This window comes from Heptranchias perlo, chromosome 4, assembly GCF_035084215.1.
Source record: "Heptranchias perlo isolate sHepPer1 chromosome 4, sHepPer1.hap1, whole genome shotgun sequence".
Taxonomy (NCBI): domain Eukaryota; kingdom Metazoa; phylum Chordata; class Chondrichthyes; order Hexanchiformes; family Hexanchidae; genus Heptranchias; species Heptranchias perlo.
In genome coordinates, this window is record NC_090328.1 from 11,033,648 (window position 1) to 11,057,305 (window position 23,658).

The following is a 23,658-nucleotide window of genomic DNA, read 5'->3' on the forward strand; positions in this document are numbered from 1 at the left end:
CACCCACCTGAGAGAGCAGACAGGGTCTCAGTTTAATATCTCATCCGAAAGACAGTACTTCCAACAGTGCAGCACTCCCTCAGTACTGCACTGGAGTGTCAGCCTAGATTTTGTGCATAAGTCTCTGGAGTGGGACTTAAACCCACAACCTTCTGACTCAGAGGCGAGAGCACTACCACTGAGCCACAGCTGACACCTATACACCCAATGGGGGAGGTCGCATCTGTCAGGAAGCACTTCTTCACTCAAAGGGGAGTGGAAATCTGGAACTCTCTTCCCCCAAAAGGTTGTTGAGGCTGGGGGTCAATTGAAAATTTCAAAACCTAGATTGATAGATTTTTGTTAGGCAAGGGTATTAAGGGAGATGGAACCAAGGCGGGTAAATGGAGTTAAGATACAGATCAGCCATGATCTAATTGAATGGCTGAACAAGCCCGAGGGGCTGAATGGGCTACTTCTGTTCCTATATTCCTATGTTCCTCATCCTATCATTTCAGAGAAGTGTAAGTGAAGAATTGATGCGCTGAAGAGGACACCAACTTATTTACTGATTGCAGACTTCCGAGGAAGATTTTTCTAACCCATTCCTTCACATTTTATAAAGTGTAAGGTTACACCGATTGCAGGAGCGGCATAAACCCAGGAAACTTCCATGTACTTGAACAGCGCAGCTATGCAAATGAGCCCTGAGGGGCTTTGACAAGTGCAGGATTTGCGTTGTTAAAAAGATTGAGGATATTTGAGTCTTATGCAATAACGCCACAAATGTATCCAAATTTGCTAAAATGCAAATTTCAACGCAAAAGCGGCATTATAACAACATAAGTGCTGAAGATAGCAAGGAAATTCAGGGGCAATATGAATGTACCATACGAACAATGACAAGCTGGAAAAGACCCCCAGGTCCATCCAGCCCGTCGCACACAATTGTGATACCTTGTGTATACACTCCCCACCCCACCTGAAAACATGTGATCTCCTGGGAGAGGCGAGAAAACAGATAAAAACCCAGACCAATTTGGGGGAAAAAATCTGGGAAATTTCTCTCCGACTCCCCCCCCCCCCCCTGGACAATCCAGGAGATCATTCTGGCCCCAATAATTCTATGCAGTACCTGCCTTTTGTAAGAGGTGATCTCCGCTCCAGCCAGAAACAGGTCCAGCTCTCGCTTGAAGGAATTCAGCGAGTCAACGTCCACCACACGAGCCGGCAGCCTGTTCCAGAGGTTCACTATTCTCCGGGAAAAGAACCACCTCCTGACATCTAACCGAGATCTGGCCTTATACAACTTAAAATTGTGACCTTTGGTCCTCCCTAACCTATTTAATTGGAACAAACTGCCAATTTGAACACAACTTATTCCCTTCATCATCTTATAAACCTCGATCAGATCACCCCTAAGTCTAGGCTTCTTTGAAAATTGGTTAACAGGCAGGAAACAGAGAGTAGGAATAAATAGGACTTTTTCGGGGTGGCAGGCAGTGACTAGTGAGGTACCGCAGGGATCGGTGCTTGGGCCCCAGCTATTCACAATATATATCAATGATTTGGATGAGGGAACCAAATGTAATATTTCCAAATTTGCTGAGGACACAGAACTAGGTGGGATCGTGAGTTGTGAGGAGGATGCAAAGAGGCTTCAAGGCGATTTAGACAAGTTAAGTAAGTGGGCAAATATGTGGCAGATGCAGTATAATGTGGATAAATGTGAAGTTATCCACTTCGGAAGGAAAAACAGAAAGGCAGAGTATTATTTAAATGGTGATAGATTGGGAAATGTTGATGTACAAAGGGACCTGGGTGTCCTTGTACACCAGTCACTGAAAGCAAACATACAGGTGCAGCAAGCTGTTAGGAAGGCAAGTGGTATGTTGGCCTTCATCGCAAGAGGATTTGAGTACAGGAGCAAGGATGTCTTACTGCAGTCATACAAGGCCTTGGTGAGACCACACCTGGAGTATTGTGTGCAGTTTTGGTCTCCTTACCTAAGAAAGGATATACTTGCCATAGAGGGAGTGCAGCGAAGGTTCACCAGACTGATTCCTGGGATAGCAGGACTGTTGTATGAGGAGAGACTGGGTCGACTCGGCCTGTATTCACACGAGTTTAGAAAAATGAGCGGGGATCTCATTGAAACGTATAAAATTCTGACAGGGCAAGACAGACTGGATGCAGGGAGGATGTTTCCCCTGGCTGGGGGGTCCAGAACGAGGGGTCACAGTCTTAGGATACGGGGTAGGACATTTAGGACTGAGATGAGGAGAAATTTCTTCACTCAGAGGATGGTGAACCTGTGGAATTCTCTATCACAGAAGGCTGTGGAGGCCAAATCACTGAATATATTTAAGAAGGAGCTAGATTTCTAGACACAAAAGGCATCAAGAGGTATGGGGAGAGAGTGGGAATATGGTATTGAGATAGAGGATCAGCCATGATCATATTGAATGGCGGAGCAGGCTCGAAGGGCCGAATGGCCTACTCCTGCTCCTATTTTCTATGTTTCTATGTTTCTCTGAAGTGTAGAGTCCCAGCTCCTTTAGCCTGTCTTGAAAACTAAGATGCTTTAAACTGGGAATTAGACTAGTGGCCCTCCTCTGCACCCTTTCCAAAGCCTCAATATCACCCACCATGTGAGATCAAAACTGGACACAGTATTCCAAATGAGGCCTGATCAAGGCCTTATGCCATGTACACTAAAATATGAATATACCATGTATATTGTAAAATATAAATTGAGGTGACACACTACAAAATATGATTGTACCTTGTGCACAATACGATATTAATACACCTTGTGCACTATATGATAAGAAGATACTTTGTGCACTATATGGTATGAATGCACCACATACACCATATAATATGCCAACATATTGTAATCAAAGAATGATTATAATGAGAAAACTACAATATTGAGAAATTTATTCTCAAGCCAAGTCATCATATCATAGACTTTTAAAAAAATGTATTCGTTCATGGGATGTGGGCGGGGCCGGCATTTATTGCCCATCCCTAATTGCCCTTCAGAAGGAGGTGGTGAGCCGCCTTCTTGAACCGCTGCAGTCCGTGTGGTGAAGGTTCTCCCACAGTGCTGTTAGGAAGGGAGTTCCAGGATTTTGACCCAGCGACGATGAAGGAACGGCGATATATTTCCAAGTTGGGATGGTGTGTGACTTGGAGGGGAACGTGCAGGTGGTGTTGTTCCCATGTGCCTGCTGCCCTTGTCCTTCTAGGTGGTAGAGGTCGCGGGTTTGGGAGGTGCTGTCGAAGAAGCCTTGGTGAGTTGCTGCAGTGCATCCTGTGGATGGTACATACTGCAGCCACTGTGCGTCGGTGGTGAAGGGAGTGAATGTTTAGGGTGGTGGATGGGGTGCCAATCAAGCGGGCTGCTTTATCTTGGATGGTGTCGAGCTTCTTGAGTGTTGTTGGAGCTGCACTCATCCAAGCAAGTGGAGAGTATTCCATCACACTCCTGCTAACTTGTGCCTTGTAGATGGTGGAAAGGCTTTGGGGAGTCAGGAGGTGAGTCACTCGCCGCAGAATACCCAGCCTCTGACCTGCTCTCGTAGTCACAGTATTTATATGGCTGGTCCAGTTAAGTTTCTGGTCAATGGTGACCCCCAGGATGTTGATGGTGGGGGATTCGGCGATGGTAATGCCGTTGAATGTCAAGGGGAGGTGGTTAGACTCTGTCTTGTTGGAGATGGTCATTGCCTGGCACTTGTCTGGCGCGAATGTTACTTGCCACTTATCAGCCCAAGCCTGGATGTTGTCCAGGTCTTGCTGCATGCGGGCTCGGACTGCTTCATTATTTGAGGGGTTGCGAATGGAACTGAACACTGAGCGATCATCAGTGAACATCCCCATTTCTGACCTTATGATGGAGGGAAGGTCATTGATGAAGCAGCTGAAGATGGGGCCTAGGACACTGCCCTGAGGAACTCCTGCAGCAATGCCCTGGGGCTGAGATGATTGGCCTCCAACAACCACTACCATCTTCCTTTGTGCTAGGTATGACTCCTGCCACTGGAGAGTTTTCCGCCTGATTCCCATTGACTTCAATTTTATTGGGCTCCTTGGTGCCACACTTGGTCAAATGCAGCCTTGATGTCAAGGGCAGTCACTCTCACCTCGCCTCTGGAATTCAGCTCTTTTGTCCATGTTTGGACCAAGGCTGTAATGAGGTCTGGAGCCGAGTGGTCCTGGCGGAACCCAAACTGAGCATCGGTGAGCAGGTTATTGGTGAGTAAGTGCCGCTTGATAGCACTGTCGACGACACCTTCCATCACTTCGCTGATGATTGAGAGTAGACTGATGGGGCGGTAATTGGCCGGATTGGATTTGTCCTGCTTTTGGTGGACAGGACATACCTGGGCAATTTTCCACATTGTCGGGTAGATGCCAATGTTGTAGCTGTACTGGAACAACTTGGCTAGAGGCACAGCTAGTTCTGGAGCACAAGTCTTCAGCACTACAGCTGGGATGTTGTCGGGGACCATAGCCTTTGCTGTATTCAGTGCACTCAGCTGTTTCTTGATATCACGTGGAGTGAATCGAATTGGCTGAAGACTGACTTCTGTGATGGTGGGGATATCGGGAGGAGGCCGAGATGGATCATCCACTTGGCACTTCTGGCTGAAGATGGTTGCAAACGCTTCAGCCTTGTCTTTTGCACTCACATGCTGGACTCCGCCAACATTGAGGATGGGGATATTTGCAGAGCCTCCTCCTCCTGTTAGTTGTTTAATTGTCCACCACCATTCATGACTGGATGTGGCAGGACTGCAGAGCTTTGATCTGATCCGTTGGTTGTGGAATCGCTTAGCTCTGTCTATAGCATGCTGCTTCCGCTGTTTAGCATGCATGTAGTCCTGAGTTGTAGCTTCACCAGGTTGGCACCTCATTTTTAGGTACGCCTGGTGCTGCTCCTGGCATGCTCTTCTACACTCCTCATTGAACCAGGGTTGATCCCCTGGCTTGTTGGTAATGGTAGATTGAGGAATATGCCGGGCCATGAGGTTACAGATTGTGCTGGAATACAATTCTGCTGCTGACGGTCCACAGCGCCTCATGGATGCCCAGTTTTGAGCTGCTAGATCTGTTCTGAATCTATCCCATTTAGCACGGTGGTAGTGCCACACAACACGTTGGATGGTGTCCTCAGTGCGAAGACGGGACTTCATCTCCACGAGGACTGTACGGTGGTCACTCCTACCAATACTGTCATGGACAGATGCATTTGCTACAGCTAGATTGGTGAGGATGAGGTCAAGTAAGTTTTTCCCTTGTGTTGGTTTGCTCACCACCTGCTGCAGGCCCAGTCTGGCAGCTATGTCCTTCAGCTATGACTCGGCCAGCTCGGTCAGTAGTGGTGCTACCGAGCCACACTTGGTGATGGACATTGAAGTCCCCCACCCAGAGTACATTTTGTGCCCTTGCTACTCTCAGTGCATCCTCCAAGTGGTGCTCAACATGGAGGAGGACTGATTCATCAGCTGAGGGAGGACGGTAGGTGGTAATCAGCAGGAGGTTTCCTTGCCCATGTTTGACCTGATGCCATGAGATTTCATGGGGTCCAGAGTCAATGTTAAGGACTCCCAGGGCCACTCCCTCCTGACTGTATACAGCACAGAAGGAGGTCATTCGGCCCATCATGCCTGTGCTGGCTCTGAAAGAGCTATCTAGTTAGACCCACTCTCCTGCTCTTTCCCCATAGCCCTGCAATATTTTCCCCTTCAAGTATTTATCCAATTCCCTTTTGAAAGTTATTATTGAATCTGCTTCCACCACCCTTTCAGGCAGTGCAATCCAGATCATAACAACTCACTGCGTAAATTTTTTTCCCTCATGCCACCTCTGGTTCTTGTGCCAATTACCTTAAATCTGTGTCCTCTGGTTACTGACCCTTCTCCCAGTGGACACAGTTTCTCCTTATTTATTCTATCAAAACCCTTCATGATTTTGAACACCTCTATCAAATCTCCCCTTAACCTTCTCTGTTCTAGGGAGAACAATCCCAGTTTCTCCAGTCTCTCCACATAACTGAAGTCTTTCATCCATGTACCATTCTAATAAATCTCCTCTGAATCCGACCTAAAGTGCGCTACCAATTGTCTTTCTAGTTAATTCTGACTAAAAATATGTTGGTTAAACTTTGTACAGTGTAAATGTTGTTCCTGCTTCGAAGAAACAAGACAGTGAGGTGTGGGGTCAATTTGTTCTGCTGCTTTGACCATTGAACTGTAAAAGTGTAAAGTTAAAGTTTAATATCTGATCCTATGGTGGAACTTGGACCATAATTAATGTGTTAAGTCCATGGACCATTGATAAGCAAAATGTTAAACTGGAGGAGTTAGCATGGCTCTCACATTGCACAATGTGGTTAATATTTTTAGGAGATCTTTAAATAAAAGGGGATATATTTCAGAACTAGAAAGAAAGAACTTGCATTTACATAGCGCCTTTCATGACCATAGGACATTGCAAAACACTTTACAGCCAATGTGATATTGACCAAATTATCTTTTTTAGTGATGTTCGTTGTGAGGGATAAATATTGGCCAGAACACCAGGTGAACTCCCCTGCTCTTCTTTGAATAGTACCATGGGATCTTTTACATCCATCCGAAAAGGCAGATGGGGGCCTTAGTTTAACATCTCATCCAAATGACGGCACCTCCAACAGTGCAGCACTCCCTCAGTGCTGCACTGGTGTGTCAGCGTTGATTATGGACTCAAATCTCTAGGGCGGGGTATGAACCCCCAACCTTCTAATTCCAGAGATGAGAATGCTACCAACTGAGCCACAAAACAAGCACAAGGATAGTCTGTAAAGGAGTGAGGCAGGAACCTTGGGAAGTATAGACCAGATAGCTTAATATCTGCAGTGGGTAAAATGTTTGAAATTGTTTTAGGAGATGCTATCAACAGCCATCTAAAAAGCTTAGAGAGCATAAGGAGCAATCAGCCGGAATTTAACAGCAATAGGTCATGCCTCATTAATCTACTGGAATTCTTTGAGGAGGTAACTGAATCAATGGACCTAATCTAGCCAATGGGTCAAATTTACTTGGAATTGGAATTAGAAGGCATTTGATAAAATTCCACACTCAAAAAGATCAAAGCTCGTGATACTAAGAAAGAAAGAAGAAAGACTTGCATTTATATAGCGCCTTTCACGACCTCAAGGCGTCCCAAAACACATAACAGCCAATGAAGTATTTTTGAAGTGTAGTCACTGTTGTAATGTAGGAAGCGCGGCAGCCAATTTGCGCACAGCAAGGTCCCAAAAACAGCAATGTGATAACGACCAGGTCATCTGTTTTGGTAATGTTGGTTGAGGGATAAATGTTGGCCAGGATACCTGGGAGAATTCCCCAGCTCTTCTTTGAAATAGTGCTGTGGAATCTTTTATGTCCACCTGAGAGGGTTCCTGCCTCACTCCTTTACAGACTATCCTTGTGCTTGTTTTGTGGCTCAGTTGGTAGCATTCTCATCTCTGGAATTAGAAGGTTGGGGGTTCATACCCCGCCCTAGAGATTTGAGTCCATAATCAACGCTGACACTCCAGTGCAGCACTGAGGGAGTGCTGCACTGTTGGAGGTGCCGTCATTTGGATGAGATGATAAACTAAGGCCCCCATCTGCCTTCTCAGATGGATGTAAAAGATCCCATGGTACTATTCAAAGAAGAGCAGGGGAGTTCACCTGGTGTTCTGGCCAATATTTATCCCTCACAACGAACATCACTAAAACAGTCCTTTCCTAAAGAGTGTCAGCCTGGATTTTGTGCTCAAGTCGCTGGAGTGGAGCTTGTCCCACAACCCTCTGACCTCAGAAGTGGGACTGAGCCACGACCAACACCTACTCAGATATAAAGAACATAAGAACATAAGAAATTGGAGCAGGAGTAGGCCAATCAGCCCCTCGAGCCTGCTCCGCCATTCAATAAGATCATGGCTGATCTGATCCCAACCACAAATCTAAAGAACACAAGAAGTAGGAGCAGGACCCGGCCACACAGCCCCTGGGCCCTCTGCGCCACCCACAGGGCATTGACCGATCCGAACTCAGCTTCATGTCCAATTTCCTGCCCGCTCCCCATAACCCCTAATTCCCTTTACTTCTAGAAAACTGTCTATTTCTGTTTTAAATTTATCTAATGATGTAGCTTCCACAGCTTCCTGGGGCAGCAAATTCCACAGACCTACCACCCTCTGAGTGAAGAAGTTTCTCCTCATCTCAGTTTTGAAAGAGCAGCCCCTTATTCTAAGATTATGCCCCCTAGTTCTAGTTTCACCCATCTTTGGGAACATCCTTACTGCATCCACCCGATCAAGCCCCTTCACAATCTTATATGTCTCAATAAGATCGCCTCTCATTCTTCTGAACTCCAATGAGTAGAGTCCCAATCTACTCAACCTCTCCTCATATGTCCGCCCCCTCATCCCCGGGATTAACCGAGTGAACCTTCTTTGTACTGCCTCGAGAGCAAGTATGTCTTTTCTTAAGTATGGAGACCAAAACTGTATGCAGTATTCCAGGTGCGGTCTCACCAATACCTTATATAACTGCAGCAATACCTCCCTGTTTTTATATTCTATCCCCCTAGCAATAAAAGCCAACATTCCGTTGGCTTTCTTGATCACCTGCTGCACCTGCATACCAACTTTTTGATTTTCTTGCACTAGGACCCCCAGATCCCTTTGTACTGCAGTACTTTCCAGTCTCTCGCCATTAAGAAAATAACTTGCTCTCTGATTTTTCCTGCCAAAGTGCATAACCTCACATTTTCCAATATTATATTGCAATATTATATTTCCAATATTATATTGCATCTGCCAAATCTCCGCCCACTCACCCAGGATTCAAAGTATCTTTAGAATGCAAAGGTCAACCATTTTGTAAAGCAGTCTCTCACAGAAAGCAGGCACATTCCCAAGACGGCGAATTAAATGCAGCACCCAGGGATATACTACATGAAAGAAAAAAAATCGATCTGCATTTATTTAGCATCCTATCTCATCTCAAATCACCACTGAGCCCTGGCTGATACCTGCCATTGTAATGGAAAATACCGTAGTAAACTTGTGACCCTGTAATTACACCCTCCTGCCCGTGATGGCGCTGCAATGGCACTGTAACGCCTCCACTGGCGGGATGGTGTAATTACAGTGTAACAAGTTAATGGAGGCAGTTTCCTTTATAAATGTGGGCATAGGCATTTATAATGGGAAAGGTTGACTGGAAGCGCATGCAGATGACAGATTTTTAATATATATATTAAATATTCTTTGGAAAACTATAATGTCAGCCACAGACAGCATGGCTGCTTCAAAGCACAAGTAAGCCTTCATCCCAAATTAAATCAAAAGATAGATTCTGAATTGTTTGCAGCCAGAAAGACCGAATAATGTTTTTTCCAATTGCTGTTGGTTAAATAGGCCACCCAGAATTCTCAGTTCCTGCAATTTCCACCTTATCCACCTGTTAAAATTCTGATTGCCTGACTATTGAAAAGAAATAGTTTGATCTTCAAAGGAAAACGCACCCTATAACCTATATTCTCAACATCTTTAGTTCCCCATTTGCCTTACCCCTAATAAGTGCAACAGGGGCTGCGGTTTTCATGTAAATCACAGTCCAGAGACTCACCATGTGACGCTATGAGAATTTAGGGATTCTGTTTCTTCTGTTTTAAATAGTCAACTCAGTTTATGCATGTCATACCTAAGTTTGCTTATTGTACTGATTTACTGTACTTATTGCGTCTTCTTTGCTTCTATATATTATTACATCTTTAAATAAATCTAACTAAGTTGGGTAGCCTGTATGATTTAGTCTGATGCCATGTTATTTTCCTGTATGATTTTGTCTGATGCTGTGTTATTTCCCTGTGTAATTTGGTCTGATGTCGTGTTATTTCCCTGTGTAATTTAGTCTGATGCCGTGTTATTTCCCTGTATAATGTGGTCTGATGCCAATGATGGTTATTTGTTAAACCCGGGAATCCTAACCCACACACAGCAAAGAGGTAAAGATTCAGGTCCTGGCTTGTAAGAGACACAGTCTGCGTATGAAACTGCCGTGTAGTGGAAACACGATTAAGGAAGTTGGGGAAAAGAGTGTTGCTGCTTTTTTTCCCATAATGAACTCAATCCTGAGCTGTTGTTTGCTGCCCTTGGTATGGTCACAAGATGGCGCACTTCATGATCCAGTAATCATATCTAGAAGATACTGGAAATACACAGCAGGTCCATCAGCCTTTCTAAAAGTAAAGACAGGTTAATGGTGTTATAAGTCCGCACAAAGTGTCTGCAGCCTCAATATTAACCCATCTTTTCTCTTTACAGATGGACTTACTGTTTATTTTCACTACATGCGAGACTTATATAGATATACATAAAATCTAATCAGCGTGACCAGAGGCACTAGAGAAGGCTAAGAGGATATTAAATAGAGGTTTCTAAAATTATGAAGGGTTTTGATTGGAATGAAAAAGGAAAGATGATATTCTCTGATTGGGAAATCATTGATGACGGGGGGTGGGGGGGGGGGTCATCCATTTGGAAGAACAGCAGACGAGTTCTCTCTAATATTTACCCCTCAACCAACATCACTAAAACAGATTATCTGGTCATTTTGACAGTGCTGTTTGTGGGACCTTGCTGTGCGCAAATTGGCTGCTGCGTTTCCTACATTACAACAGAGACTGCACTTCAAAAAGTACTTAATTGGCTGTAAAGCGCTTTGAGACGTCCTGAGGTCATTAAAGGCGCCATATAAATGCAAGTCACTAAGTCTTAATTGCCACTAAGACTGTGAGGAGAGTGGTAAGGGGAAATTCCTTTATGTAGGACATTGTTGGAATACGGAATGCTTTGCCACCGGGAGTAGATGAGGCGGGGACCATTGCAACTTCAAGGGAAGAGCACATAAACATTTGAAAAAGACAGATGGGATTTCCTCTCCCCGCCAACCTCCACTGCGATGTCAGAGGTCAGAGTGGGGGTGGCCCAGCGTTTCCGCGTAGTGGCCTAATTCGTGGGCCAAAGGCCGCAGGCCTGGTGGTCCTCCTTATCAGGCCCACCATTATTTTGGAGTCAACGTGTTCATCTGAGATTACTTATTCCGCTATTTTAACAGGAGTGCTTTACCCACATGGGTTAGGGTTAGAATGTCATACCTACGCCAATGTTTGGAAAGAATAATTAAGTTTTGTCCAGGATCTAACAAAGCATTGTGTTTCACGATAATAATGCCATACACTATTTAACATACTGTAGCAGTGAATTCCTACTACAGACGCTTCCTATATAAGAAATACATTTAGTTCAACCTCTTATCCAGAATTAACTTGCCACTTCCATCAGCCAACTCAAATCGCAGTTACCTTAATCACGGCTTTCATGCTGACAGGAAAACTTTGGATTTTATAAATTACTCTCGTGAATATTGCTCCTGATTTCCCAAGTAGTTCCACGGATAACGCTCATGCGTTGATCTCCACCTAAACCTTTCAGCGCCGAATTATTGTGTTTGTTTTCTTTCCACTTGCCCCTCTTTGAAGGCAGGTGTTCAATGGGCACTGGCAGAGCTTTCCCACATCTAGCCAGAGTGTGTGTGAGCTCACTCAGAAAATGCTGGCAGAGTAAAGAAAGAACGAACTTGCATTTATATAACGCCTTTCACGAGCTCAGGACTTCCCAAAGTGCTTTACAGTCAATTAAGTACTTTTTGAAGTGTAGTCACTGTGGGAATGTCGGAAACGTGGCAGCCAATTATCCCTAGTTGCCCTTGAGAAGGTGGTGGTGGGCCTTTTTCTTGAACTGCTGCAGTCCATATGGTGACGGTGCTTCTATAATGTTATTGAGTAGGGAAATATCAGGATATTGCCCAGCAACAGCGGTATGTGTCCAAGTCAGGGTGGTGTGTAACTTAGAGGTGATGGTGTTAGCAAAACATTGCTGTTCCTGTCTTTCTTGGTGGTAAATATCACAGGGGAGGGAAATATTGTCCATCTGCCTTTTTCTTTCTTCCTCTATCTCTTCCTTTTTCCTCTTTCTCCCTTTTTCTTTCCTTCTCTCTATCGATTTTTCTCCTTTCATAGGAACCATTTATAAGCATTCCTTCGATTGTATTCCAACATGTCATGCATCAAGTATTTTATAAAGATTTACTCTTCTGTTTCATTAAAATATACAATGCAAATACTTATGATCTAAGCCGCCCGATATGAATTAACTGATGCCCTTTATAAACAGGGAAGTAACTGTCAATGGTAATCTATGGCAGCTATTCTGAATCTTAAAGTGACCTCACTTAAATCTCATCTGATCAGGCCCTAAGTTCTGGAATTCCCTCCCTAAACCTCTCCACCTTGCCACCTCTCTCTCCTTTATTAACACACCGCTTAAAACCTTCCTCTTTGACCAAGCGTTTGGTCACCTGTCCTAATGTCTCCTCCTTTGGCTCGATGTTAATTTTTGTCTCATTACGCTCCTGTGAAGTACCTTGGGATGTTTTACTACGTTAAAGGTGCGATATAAATGCAAGTTGTTGTTTAAAAGTAATAAGGACATTGAAGATGGCAGTTACTGGGTGGATCTGAATGATAACAAATCACTTGTTCTGGACAGAAGCAAAGGACAGTGTATCACAGAAACATACTACACATAGGTGTGACACAGGTCCGTAAGTCTCAGTTTGAATCATCTTTCAGTCAGAAGGTTGTGAGTTCAAGCCCCACTCCAGGACTTGAACACATACATCTAGGCTGACTCTTCAGTGCAGTTCTGAGGGAGTGCTGCATTGTCAAAGGTGCCATCTTTTGGCTGAGACATTAAAACCCACCTACAGATAGGAGGTGCAGTTTGCCTGCTCAGGTAGATGCAGAAGATCAAACAGTACTTTTTTGAAGAAAAGCAGTGAGCTCTTCTGGTGTCCCGGCCAACATGCTTCCCTCAACCAACACCAACAGAACTGGTCATTCATCTCATGACCGTGTTGGATCTTGCTGTGCTCAATTGGCTGTCGGTTAAAAAAAACAATGGTGACTGCACTTCAGAAGTATATTGGCTTAACATTGATACAACATCAAGTAAATACTGCAGCAAATTACACCTGCCACAGAGATACAGCACTGCAGTGGGAGCATTGCAGTGTTAGTCTATTGAGAGAGTTCCATAGACATCAATGTACATTATACCTTAGGACCATGGTCCCATGGTTGGGAATAGCTAAAAGATTTGTAGTTCTCAATTCACATTTAGCATTGTAATCTGCCAGCATATATCAATATATCTATGCTACTGCAGAGCTCCAAGTGTTAAATCCAACAGGAGGAAGTTAAGAACTGGCTGACAGTGCCTCTTTTCCTTTTATGCTGAGTGTGACCAAAGCCCCTTAATTTGGCACGGAGTTCCAATTGGTCCCGGGACCAATGCACGCAGAGTGTCGAGATGACCTAATTTCATATGCAGCAAAAAAAAAGGCAACGTAAAGCAGCTGATCTACTGAAGCCCCAGAACAGGCATATTTAATAGAACACAGTAAGTGGGATCTGAGCACCCGAATATCAACGATCAGACCACGGGAGAGCTGTGTGAAGTGCGCGAATCTTTTTCACTTTGTGACATGTTTGTCTTGCTCGTAACATATTCTTTTCTTTGACGTTTATTCCTCTTACTAGGCTTTTACTCTATCACTCCCACCCTCCCCCCTCCCTACCCCGGCACTTTCTTTTCCCACAACCCTTTCTCTGTCCCCTTCGTTCTTCCTGTGAGGTGGATAGTCAAGCAACTCCCCACTGTGATGTCGCTGCAAATAGAAGACGCCTTCCATGCAAAGCTAACCCAAAATGCCCGAAGCTAAATTCTTACTGGTGACAAGCTGAAGAATACACCCTTTCACAAGTCATGTCCTATAGCCCATATCCAGGAATGGCAACAACTTGCGCTTCTAATCAACTTACAATTTTACATTTGTGGCTCAGTGGGTAGCACTCTTACTGCTAATGTTACAAGGGTTGTGGGTTCAAGTCCTGCTCCAGAGGCTTGAGTACAAAATCTAAGCTGATACTACCTGCACTGTCAGAGAGGTGTTGGCTTTTGGATGAGATGTTAAACCGAGGCCTCTTCTGCCCTCTCAGGTGGACGTAAAAGATTCCATGGCACTATTTTGAAGAACAGCAGGGGAAATCACCCCAGTGTATTTACCCCTCAACCAACATCACTGAAAACAGATTATCCGGTCATTATCACATTGCTTTTTGTGGGACCTTGCTGTGCACAAAATTAATTATCGTGTTTCCTACATTACAACTGTGACTACACTTCAAAAGTACTTCATCGGCTGTAAAGCGCTTTGGGACGTCTTGAGGACGTGAAAGGTGCTACATAAATGAAAGTTATTTTTTTTTCTTTTAAACATCACAAACTATCCCAAGCTCAGGGTACCAATGGCATGGCAGACACATCATTAATGCAGGTTTACAAAGTGCCGCCAAATTAACGGAGCCCATTTCACAAAGAGCAAACCTGGGGAATAGGTCTCCTGCATTTGCACTGATTCAGCAATTGGTCTCCAAGCGGATGCCGGTGCCACACAGTCGCCCCATTCTAGGTCAAAAGGGGAGAATGATGAATGGAGATCGATCACCATAGACAGGTACACCACAAATATAGGTTAGAATCATTGAATCATAGAATGATACAGCACAGGAGGCCATTCAGCCCATCGTGCCTGTGCTGGCTCTTTTGAAAGAGCTATCCAATTAGTCCCATTCCCCTGCTTTTTCCCCATAGCTTCGCAAATTTTTCCCCTTCAATATTTATCCAATTCCCTTTTGAAAGTTATTATGGAATAATAAATAATATATAAATAAATAAAAGCACCCCAGTCTGAGTCAAATTGTTTTATTGTCTGCATTTATCTTATGAGCATAATGCTTTGATAACCTCTGAAATACAAAGTGGAGAAAGTTATGCTTCTGTTGTTCAACAACAACTTGCCTTTATATAGCGCCTTTAATGTAGTTAAACATCCCAAGGCACTGCGGAGCCTTGGTCAGACCACATCTGGAGTACTGCATTTAGTTCTGGGCACCGCACCTCAGGACTTAGAGGGTTAAATTATGAGGACAGGTGGCATAAACTTGGCAATGATAAAAGGATTCGATAGCATAGATACAGAGAAGCTATTCCCTCTGGCGAGGGTGTCCAGAACAAGAGGGCACAGTCTTAAAATTAGAACTAGCCCATTCAGGAGTGAAATCAGGAAGCACTTTTTTCAAAGGTTGTGGCTGCTGGGGGGGCCAATCGAAATTTTCAAGACTGAGATTGACAGATTTTCCTCAGGTAAGGGTATCAAGGGACATGGAGCTGAGGTACAGATGAGCCATGATCCAATTGAATGGCAGATACAGGTCGGAGGGGCTGAATTTTTTTTTTAATTCGTTCATGGGATGTGGGCGTCGCTGGCAAGGCCGGCATTTATTGCCCATCCCTAATTGCCCTTGAGAAGGTGGTGGCGGTGAGCCTCCTTCTTGAACCGCTGCAGTCCGTGTGGTGAAGGTTCTCCCACAGTGCCGTTAGGAAGGGAGTTCCAGGATTTTGACCCAGCGACGATGAAGGAAGGGCGATATATTCCCAAGTCGGGATGGCGTGCGACTTGGAGGGGAACGCGCGGGTGGCGTCGTTCCCGTGTGCCTGCCGCTCTTGTCCTTCTAGGTGGTAGAGGTCGCGGGTTTGGCAGGCCGACTACGCCCGTCCCTGGTTCCTTTTTGAATCAATTAATTCAGAGCGAAGAAGTCGCCCTCAATGGTATTCACTTAAGAGGTTCCCAGGTTGGGCAGGCAGAGTGGAGGTTCTTCATTACACAGGTTGCGGGGTAGAGGGGAGAAGGGGGCGGGACTGAGAGGCGCGTGTGCAATTGATTATTCAGATTCCCTGGTCGGGTAGAGAGTGGGGGGGGGGGGGTGCAGTGCTTGATTGCAGCGCGCATTCGCCTATTCAGGTTGCGGGGCGGGCCGGCCCAGCTCGCCCGCTGCCAGTTGTTTTTTTTTTGTTGGCGATGATTTTACACAGCTCCCTGGGCGGACGGGCTGACTGTGCCGTCAGTGCAGCGGCGGCCAGCGGCGCCTCTCAGCTGCCTTTAGCCTTGTCAGTCACCTTGCAAATCCGGAGTCTCCGCTTCTCGTCCACAGCGGACAACAACAAAAAAAAAAGAGCGAGAGAAGGAAGGGGGTTTCAATCAATGCAAAAAAAAATAAATAAATTGCAATAAGTATTTTTTAAAAAAAAAAAGGGGGGGGGGGTGGTAGGGACAGGATCGGAACAACGAAACCCGAGCAGGCAGCTTTTTTTAAAAAAAAATGTTAAATCAAAAATAATGCTCAATAAATGCACTGGAAGGAAAACAGGCTGAGCGAAAGGCTAAAAGGAGGAAGCTGCCATTCCCTCGGTGCATGCGGAGAGGAGAGGAGAGCGAAGACAAAGTGCTGCGGCTGAAAAGGACACATCAGCTGGTGAGTAACACGCTTACTGTCGGTCACCGAGTCCGCGATATCTATAATCTATATATTTATATTTATATATATATATATATATAGAGAGAGAGAGAGAGAGAGAGAGATAGAAAACCCGGCTTAACACCTCCACACACTCAAGAACCCTGCATTACCTATCTCTTAATAGTTAATTGCAATATATGTATATATGATCTAATTTATATCTCTAATATGTCATGTACCCAATATATATCTTACAGATTATTTATGCCGACACATACTTCTAATGTAGCCAATATTTATCATACCCAGCATATCATAGATCTATTTTTATGTCAGCTGTATAATATATAGCCAATATTTATCATATCTAGTACATCAGATCTATTTTTATAAATCAGCTGTATAGTATATGCCTCTAATATAGCCAATATTTATCATATCTTGTCGACCTGTATCTAATATCTTTTTTGTCTTTTGCATGTTATATTACACGTATCGACTTTTTTTTTGCATGAAATCAAAGCAATCTTTGTAATAAAACTGAAGGCCTCTCTCTGCCACACGCTCCTTTTGGAGAGAAAAAAAAAACTTCTAATTGTTTGGGCACGGATTCGGGTTTGATGGTCTCCCAGTTGTGAACCTTGCTGGTAACTTTTTAAATGTGTGTTTTTTTTTTAAATTTCTAGCTTGCACCGACTCGACTCACTTAAAACTGCAAGCTGCAGCCCGGATGACCGAGTGGGAAACATTGTACCTTTTATCTTGATATGGGGACCAAAACTCCCCCAGACACGATCAATGTTTAAGGGGCCGAAGTGACAAACTTGGTGATAAGATGTTTGCGCTCATCAGCCTGCGGCATTGGTTTCTGATGCTCACCTCCAGCTGTTGGCTGTGTGCCCTTGCCCGGGATGTAAATAGCACCGCTGTCAATGGGACGGAGGTGATGCCTTACGTTACCTCTCGACTGGATCACATCATAGTGAAAGAGGGGGCCAGCGTTTCGATAGACTGCAACGTAAGCGGGAACCCTGTGCCGCAGATTCAGTGGTACAACTCCAATGGCCACTTGCTGGACCAGGAAAGCGGTAAGTTTAAATTCGACCCCCGCATCCCCATCTCCACTGAGGTGAAATAAAAGTCATAAACACAGTTTAAAGTCGCAGAGTGTTTTTTGTGGCAACGCGTCGACCCCGTCGTTACATCGAAATTACAGGCCGTTCGGCCCATCTGGTCCATGCCGGCGTTTGTGCTCCCCACCAGCCTTCTCCCTACTTCATCTAACCCCTATCGGGATACTCTTCCATTCCTTTCTCCCCCATGTGCTTATTTAGTTTCACCTTAAATGCTATTTGCCTCAACTATTCCACATTCTTACCACTCTTTGAGTAGAGAAGTTTCTACTGAATTCCCTATTGGATTTATTAGCGACTATTTTATGTTTATGACCTCTGGTTCTGGACTCCCCCCACTAGTGGGAACATTTCCCTATCAAACCCTATCATTATCTTAAAGACCTCTATCAGGTCACCCTTCAGCTTTCTCCTTTCTAGAGAAAAGACCCCCAGCCTGTTTAGCCTTTCCTGATAAGAATATCCTCTCAGTTCTGGTATCATCCTTGTGAATCTTTTTTGCTCCCTCTCCAATGCCTCTATAATCCTTTCTATAATATGGAGACCAGAACTGTGCTCACTACTCCCCAAGTGTGGACTAACCAGGGTTCTATATGTTTAGCATAACTTCTTTGCTTTTCAATTCTATCCATCTAGAAATGAATCCCAGTGCATGATTTGCCTTTTTTGTAGCCTTATTAACCTGTGTCACTACTTTTAGTGATTTATGTATCTTTACTCCTAGATCCCTTTGCTCCTCTATCCCGTTTAGACTCTTATTATCCAAGCAGAATGTGGCCTCCTTATTCTTCCAGTTATGACAATGTAACTGGAAGATCACTGGAAGTAAAACGCAGATGTTCACAGGGGGTGACAGTCTCAATTACAAAATAACCTCAACTGATTTAGCAGATTTATGAAAACCACAAAATAAACCTAATCTCATTAATACTTACTGCCAACCCCAACCTTCTAATTAAAACATCACCAGAGTGTTTTATTTATTTGTATTGAAAAAATATAGGAACAGGAGTAGGCCATTTATCCCCTCAAGCCTGTTCCGCTATTCAGTGAGATCATGGCTGACCTGTGACCTAATTCCATATTCCGGCCTTAGCCCCATATCCCTTAATATCTTTGGATAACTAAAATCTATCGATCTCAGATTTAAAATTAACAATTCAGCTAGCATCAACTGCCCTTTGCAGAAGAGAGTTCCAAACTTCTAACCACCCTTTGCGTGTAGAAATCTTGTGCTTAGCATTTGATCATCAAACTTCAAAGTGGCAGAAGTATGTAAAGAAAGCCAGTCATTTCCTGTTTGGTTTTGCAGACCTGATCTCTGTCCCCAAGAGCAGGGAGCTAAGGTTTTGCAATCACCCGCCACTCTACAGAAGCTTCCCTTAACAATTAGTCTCTGGTTGACACCATGGTTATAGAATCATAGAAGTTACAACATGGAAACAGGCCCTTCGGCCCAACATGTCCATGTCGCCCAGTTTATACCACTAAGCTAGTCCCAATTGCCTGCACTTGGCCCATATCCCTCCATACCCATCTTACCCATGTAACTGTCCAAATGCTTTTTAAAAGACAAAATTGTACCCGCCTCTACTACTGCCTCTGGCAGCTCGTTCCAGACACTCACCACCCTTTGAGTGAAAAAATTGCCCCTCTGGACCCTTTTGTATCTCTCCGCTCTCACCTTAAATCTATGTCCCCTCGTTATAGACTCCCCTACCTTTGGGAAAAGATTTTGACTATCGACCTTATCTATGCCCCTCATTATTTTATAGACTTCGATAAGATCACCCCTTAACCTCCTGCTCTCCAGGGAAAAAAGTCCCAGTCTGTCTAACCTCTCCCTGTAAGTCAAACCATCAAGTCCCGGTAGCATCCTAGTAAATCTTTTCTGCACTCTTTCTAGTTTAATAATATCCTTTCTGTAATAGGGTGACCAGAACTGTACACAGTACTCCAAGTGTGGCCTCACCAATGCCCTGTACAACTTCAACAAGACATCCCAACTCCTGCATTCAATGTTCTGACCAATGAAACCAAGCATGCTGAATGCCTTCTTCACTACCCTATCCACCTGTGACTCCACTTTCAAGGAGCTATGAATCTGTACTCCCAGATCTCTTTGTTCTATAACTCTCCCCAACGCCCTACCATTAACGGAGTATGTCCTGGCCCGATTCGATCTACCAAAATGCATCACCTCACATTTATCTAAATTAAACTCCATCTGCCATTCATCGGCACACTGGCCCAATTTATCAAGATCCCGTTGCAATCCTAGATAACCTTCTTCACTGTCCACAATGCCACCAATCTTGGTGTCATCTGCAAACTTACTAACCATGCCTCCTAAATTCTCATCCAAATCATTAATATAAATAACAAATAACAGCGGACCCAGCACCGATCCCTGAGGCACACCGCTGGACACAGGCATCCAGTTTGAAAAACAACCCTCCACAACCACCCTCTGTCTTCTGTCGTCAAGCCAATTTTGTATCCAATTGGCTACCTCACCTTGGATCCCATGAGATTTAACCTTATGTAACAACCTACCTTGCGGTACCTTGTCAAATGCTTTGCTGAAGTCCATGTAGACCACGTCTACTGCACAGCCCTCATCTATCTTCTTGGTTACCCCTTCAAAAAACTCAATCAAATTCGTGAGACATGATTTTCCTCTCACAAAACCATGCTGACTGTTCCTAATTAGTCCCTGCCTCTCCAAATGCCTGTAGATCCTGTCCCTCAGAATACCCTCTAACAACTTACCCACTACAGATGTCAGGCTCACTGGTCTGTAATTCCCAGGCTTTTCCTTGCCGCCCTTCTTAAACAAAGGCACAACATTTGCTACCCTCCAATCTTCAGGCACCTCACCTGTAGCGGTGGATGATTCAAATATCTCTGCTAGGGGACCCGCAATTTCCTCCCTAACCTCCCATAACGTCCTGGGATACATTTCATCAGGTCCCGGAGATTTATCTACCTTGATGCGCGTTAAGACTTCCAGCACCTCCCTCTCTGTAATATGTACACTCCTCAAGACATCACTATTTATTTCCCCAAGTTCCCTAACATCAATGCCTTTCTCAACCGTAAATACCGATGTGAAATATTCATTCAGGATCTCACCCATCTCTTGTGGTTCCGCACATAGATGACCTTGTTGATCCTTAAGAGGCCCTACTCTCTCCCTAGTTACCCTTTTGCCCTTTATGTATTTGTAGAAGCTCTTTGGATTCACCTTTGCCTGATCTGCCAAAGCAATCTCATATCCCCTTTTTGCCCTCCTGATTTCTCTCTTAACTCTACTCCGGCAATCTCTATACTCTTCAAGGGATCCACTTGATCCCAGCTGCCTATGCATGTCATATGCCTCCTTCTTCTTTTTGACTAGTGCCTCAATCTCCCGAGTCATCCAAGGTTCCCTACTTCTACCAGCCTTGCCCTTCACTTTATAAGGAATGTGCTTACCCTGAACCCTGGTTAACACACTGTTGAAAGCCTCCCACTTACCAGATGTCCCTTTGCCTGCCAACAGACTCTCCCAATCAACTTCTGAAAGTTCCTGTCTAATACCATCAAAATTGGCCTTTCCCCAATTTAGAATTTTAACTTTTGGGCCAGACCTATCCTTCTCCATAGCTATCTTAAAACTAATGGAATTATGATCACTGGTCCCAAAGTGATCCCTCACTAACACTTCTGTCACCTGCCCTTCCTTATTTCCCAAGAGGAGGTCAAGTTTTGCCCCCTCTCTAGTCGGGCCATCCACATACTGAATGAGAAATTCCTCCTGAATACACTCAACAAATTTCTCTCCATCCAAGCCCCTAATGCTATGGCTGTCCCAGTCAATGTTGGGAAAGTTAAAGTCCCCTACTATTACCACCCTATTTTTCTTGCAGCTGTCTGTAATCTCCTTACATATTTGCTCCTCAATTTCCCGTTGACTATTTGGGGGTCTGTAGTACAATCCTATCAAAGTGATCTCTCCCTTCTTATTTTTCAGTTCTACCCATATAGACTCAGTGGGCGAACCCTCGGATATATCCCCTCTCACTACTGCCGTGATGTTCTCCCTAATCAAGAACGCAACTCCCCCTCCTCTCTTACCTCCTGCTCTATCTTTCCTATAGCATCTGTACCCTGGAACATTGAGCTGCCAGTCCTGCCCCTCCCTTAGCCATGTTTCAGTAATAGCTATAACATCCCAGTCCCATGTACCCATCCATGCCCTGAGTTCATCTGCCTTGCCCATCAGACTTCTTGCATTGAAATAAATGCAGTTTAATCTAGACTTCCCTTGGTCTTTGCCCTGCTTTCTCAGACCATCTGTCCGGTCATGTTCTGTACACTCTCCCTTACTGCCTTTTGTTTCTGTCACCACTTTATTTCCCACTGACTTCCTGCATCGGTTCCCATCCCCCTGCCACATTAGTTTAAACCCTCCCCAACAGCACTGGCAAACACTCCCCCTAGGACATTGGTTCCAGTCCTGCCCAGATGCAGACTGTCCAATTTGTACTGGTCCCACCTCCCCCAGAACCGGTTCCAATGGCCCAGGAATTTGAATCCCTCCCTCTTGCACCATCTCTCAAGCCACGTATTCATCTTAGCTATCCTGTCATTCCTACTCTGACTAGCCCGTGGCACTGGTAGCAATCCTGAGATTACTACCTTTGAGGTCCTACTCTTTAGTTTAACTCCTAACTCCCTAAATTCAGCTTGTAGGACCTCATCCTGTTTTTTACCTATATCGTTGGTGCCTATATGCACCACGACAACTGGCTGTTCACCCTCCCCCTCCAGAATGTCCTGCAGCCGCTCCGAGACATCCTTGACCCTTGCACCAGGGAGGCAACATACCATCCTGGAGTCTCGGTTGCGTCCGCAGAAACGCCTGTCTATTCCCCTTACAATCGAGTCCCCTATCACTATAGCTCTGCCACTCTTTTTCCTGCCCTCCTGTGCAGCAGAGCCAGCCACGGTGCCATGAACCTGGCCACTGCCACCTTCCCCTGGTGAGCCATCTCCCCCAACAGTATCCAAAACGGTATACCTGTTTTGGAGGGAGATGACCGCAGGGGACCCCTGCACTGCCTTCCTACTCTTCCTCTGTCTGTTGGTCACCCATTCACTATCTCCCTCAGTAATTTTTATCTGCGGTGTGACCAACTCACTGAACGTGCTATCCACGACTTTCTCAGCATCGCGGATGCTCCAAAGTGAGTCCATCCGCAGCTCCAGAGCCGTCAAGCGGTCAAACAATAGCTGCAGCTGGACACACTTCCCGCAGGTGAAGGAATCAGGGATACAGGAAGGAGCCCTGAATTCCCACATCCCACAAGAGGAACATGACACGGCCCTGGGATCTCCTGCCATGACTTAACCCTTAAATTAGCTTAAGAACAACTACAATGTCAAGAGAAAAAAAAAGGAAAGAAAAACTACTTACCACTCCCTTGAAGGAGTTTACTCCTTTAAATTGTTCTCAATTTAGAGAATGTTAACTACACTAGGGACCTTGATTCACTAAAAAATAAACGCTACTTCCTATAAGACCAGCAGACCTTCCCTTTCCTTTTACTTCAGTTACTGTCGATAAGTAGAAATACTCACCTGAACCTACTCACCAATCAGGTGCCTCCCCTGTGTCGCGTCCCGATCTGATTCCTGACGTCACTTCGAACTCGGTCGCAGCTCCGCTCGGCTCCTCTCAGCTATTTAGATCAGCCTGAGCAGTGGTCTTAAAACTGTTTAAGCACAGCTCTATCTTAGCAACTGGACATCATGACTGTGCAGTCCAAAACCAGGTCCCAGGCTACGTCAGAGCAACACCACTAAAGCTAGGAACTGTGGAAATGCAGAGAGATTTAGGGGCCCATGTACAGAAATCATCAAAAGCTAGTGGACAGGTACAAAAAAAAACTTAAAAGACTAATGGAACATTGGCCTTTATCTCAAAGGGGCTGGAATACAAAGGGGTAGAAGTTAAGTTACAGCTGTACAG

The 23,658-nt window shown here is 44.8% G+C and overlaps 1 protein-coding gene across 1 annotated transcript in view; it reads left to right on the forward strand.

Moving 5' to 3' along the window:
• Positions 1–16,057: 16,057 nt before the first annotated feature.
• Positions 16,058–23,658, forward strand: part of LOC137320735 (microfibrillar-associated protein 3-like) — a 33,928-nt gene continuing 26,327 nt past the window's right edge. The window contains exons 1-2 of the mRNA XM_067982482.1: positions 16,058–16,524; positions 17,196–17,597. Of these exons, the coding sequence (XP_067838583.1) occupies positions 17,345–17,597 (253 nt within the window). The 5' untranslated portion in view covers positions 16,058–16,524; positions 17,196–17,344. The remainder of the gene's footprint in view (positions 16,525–17,195; positions 17,598–23,658) is intronic.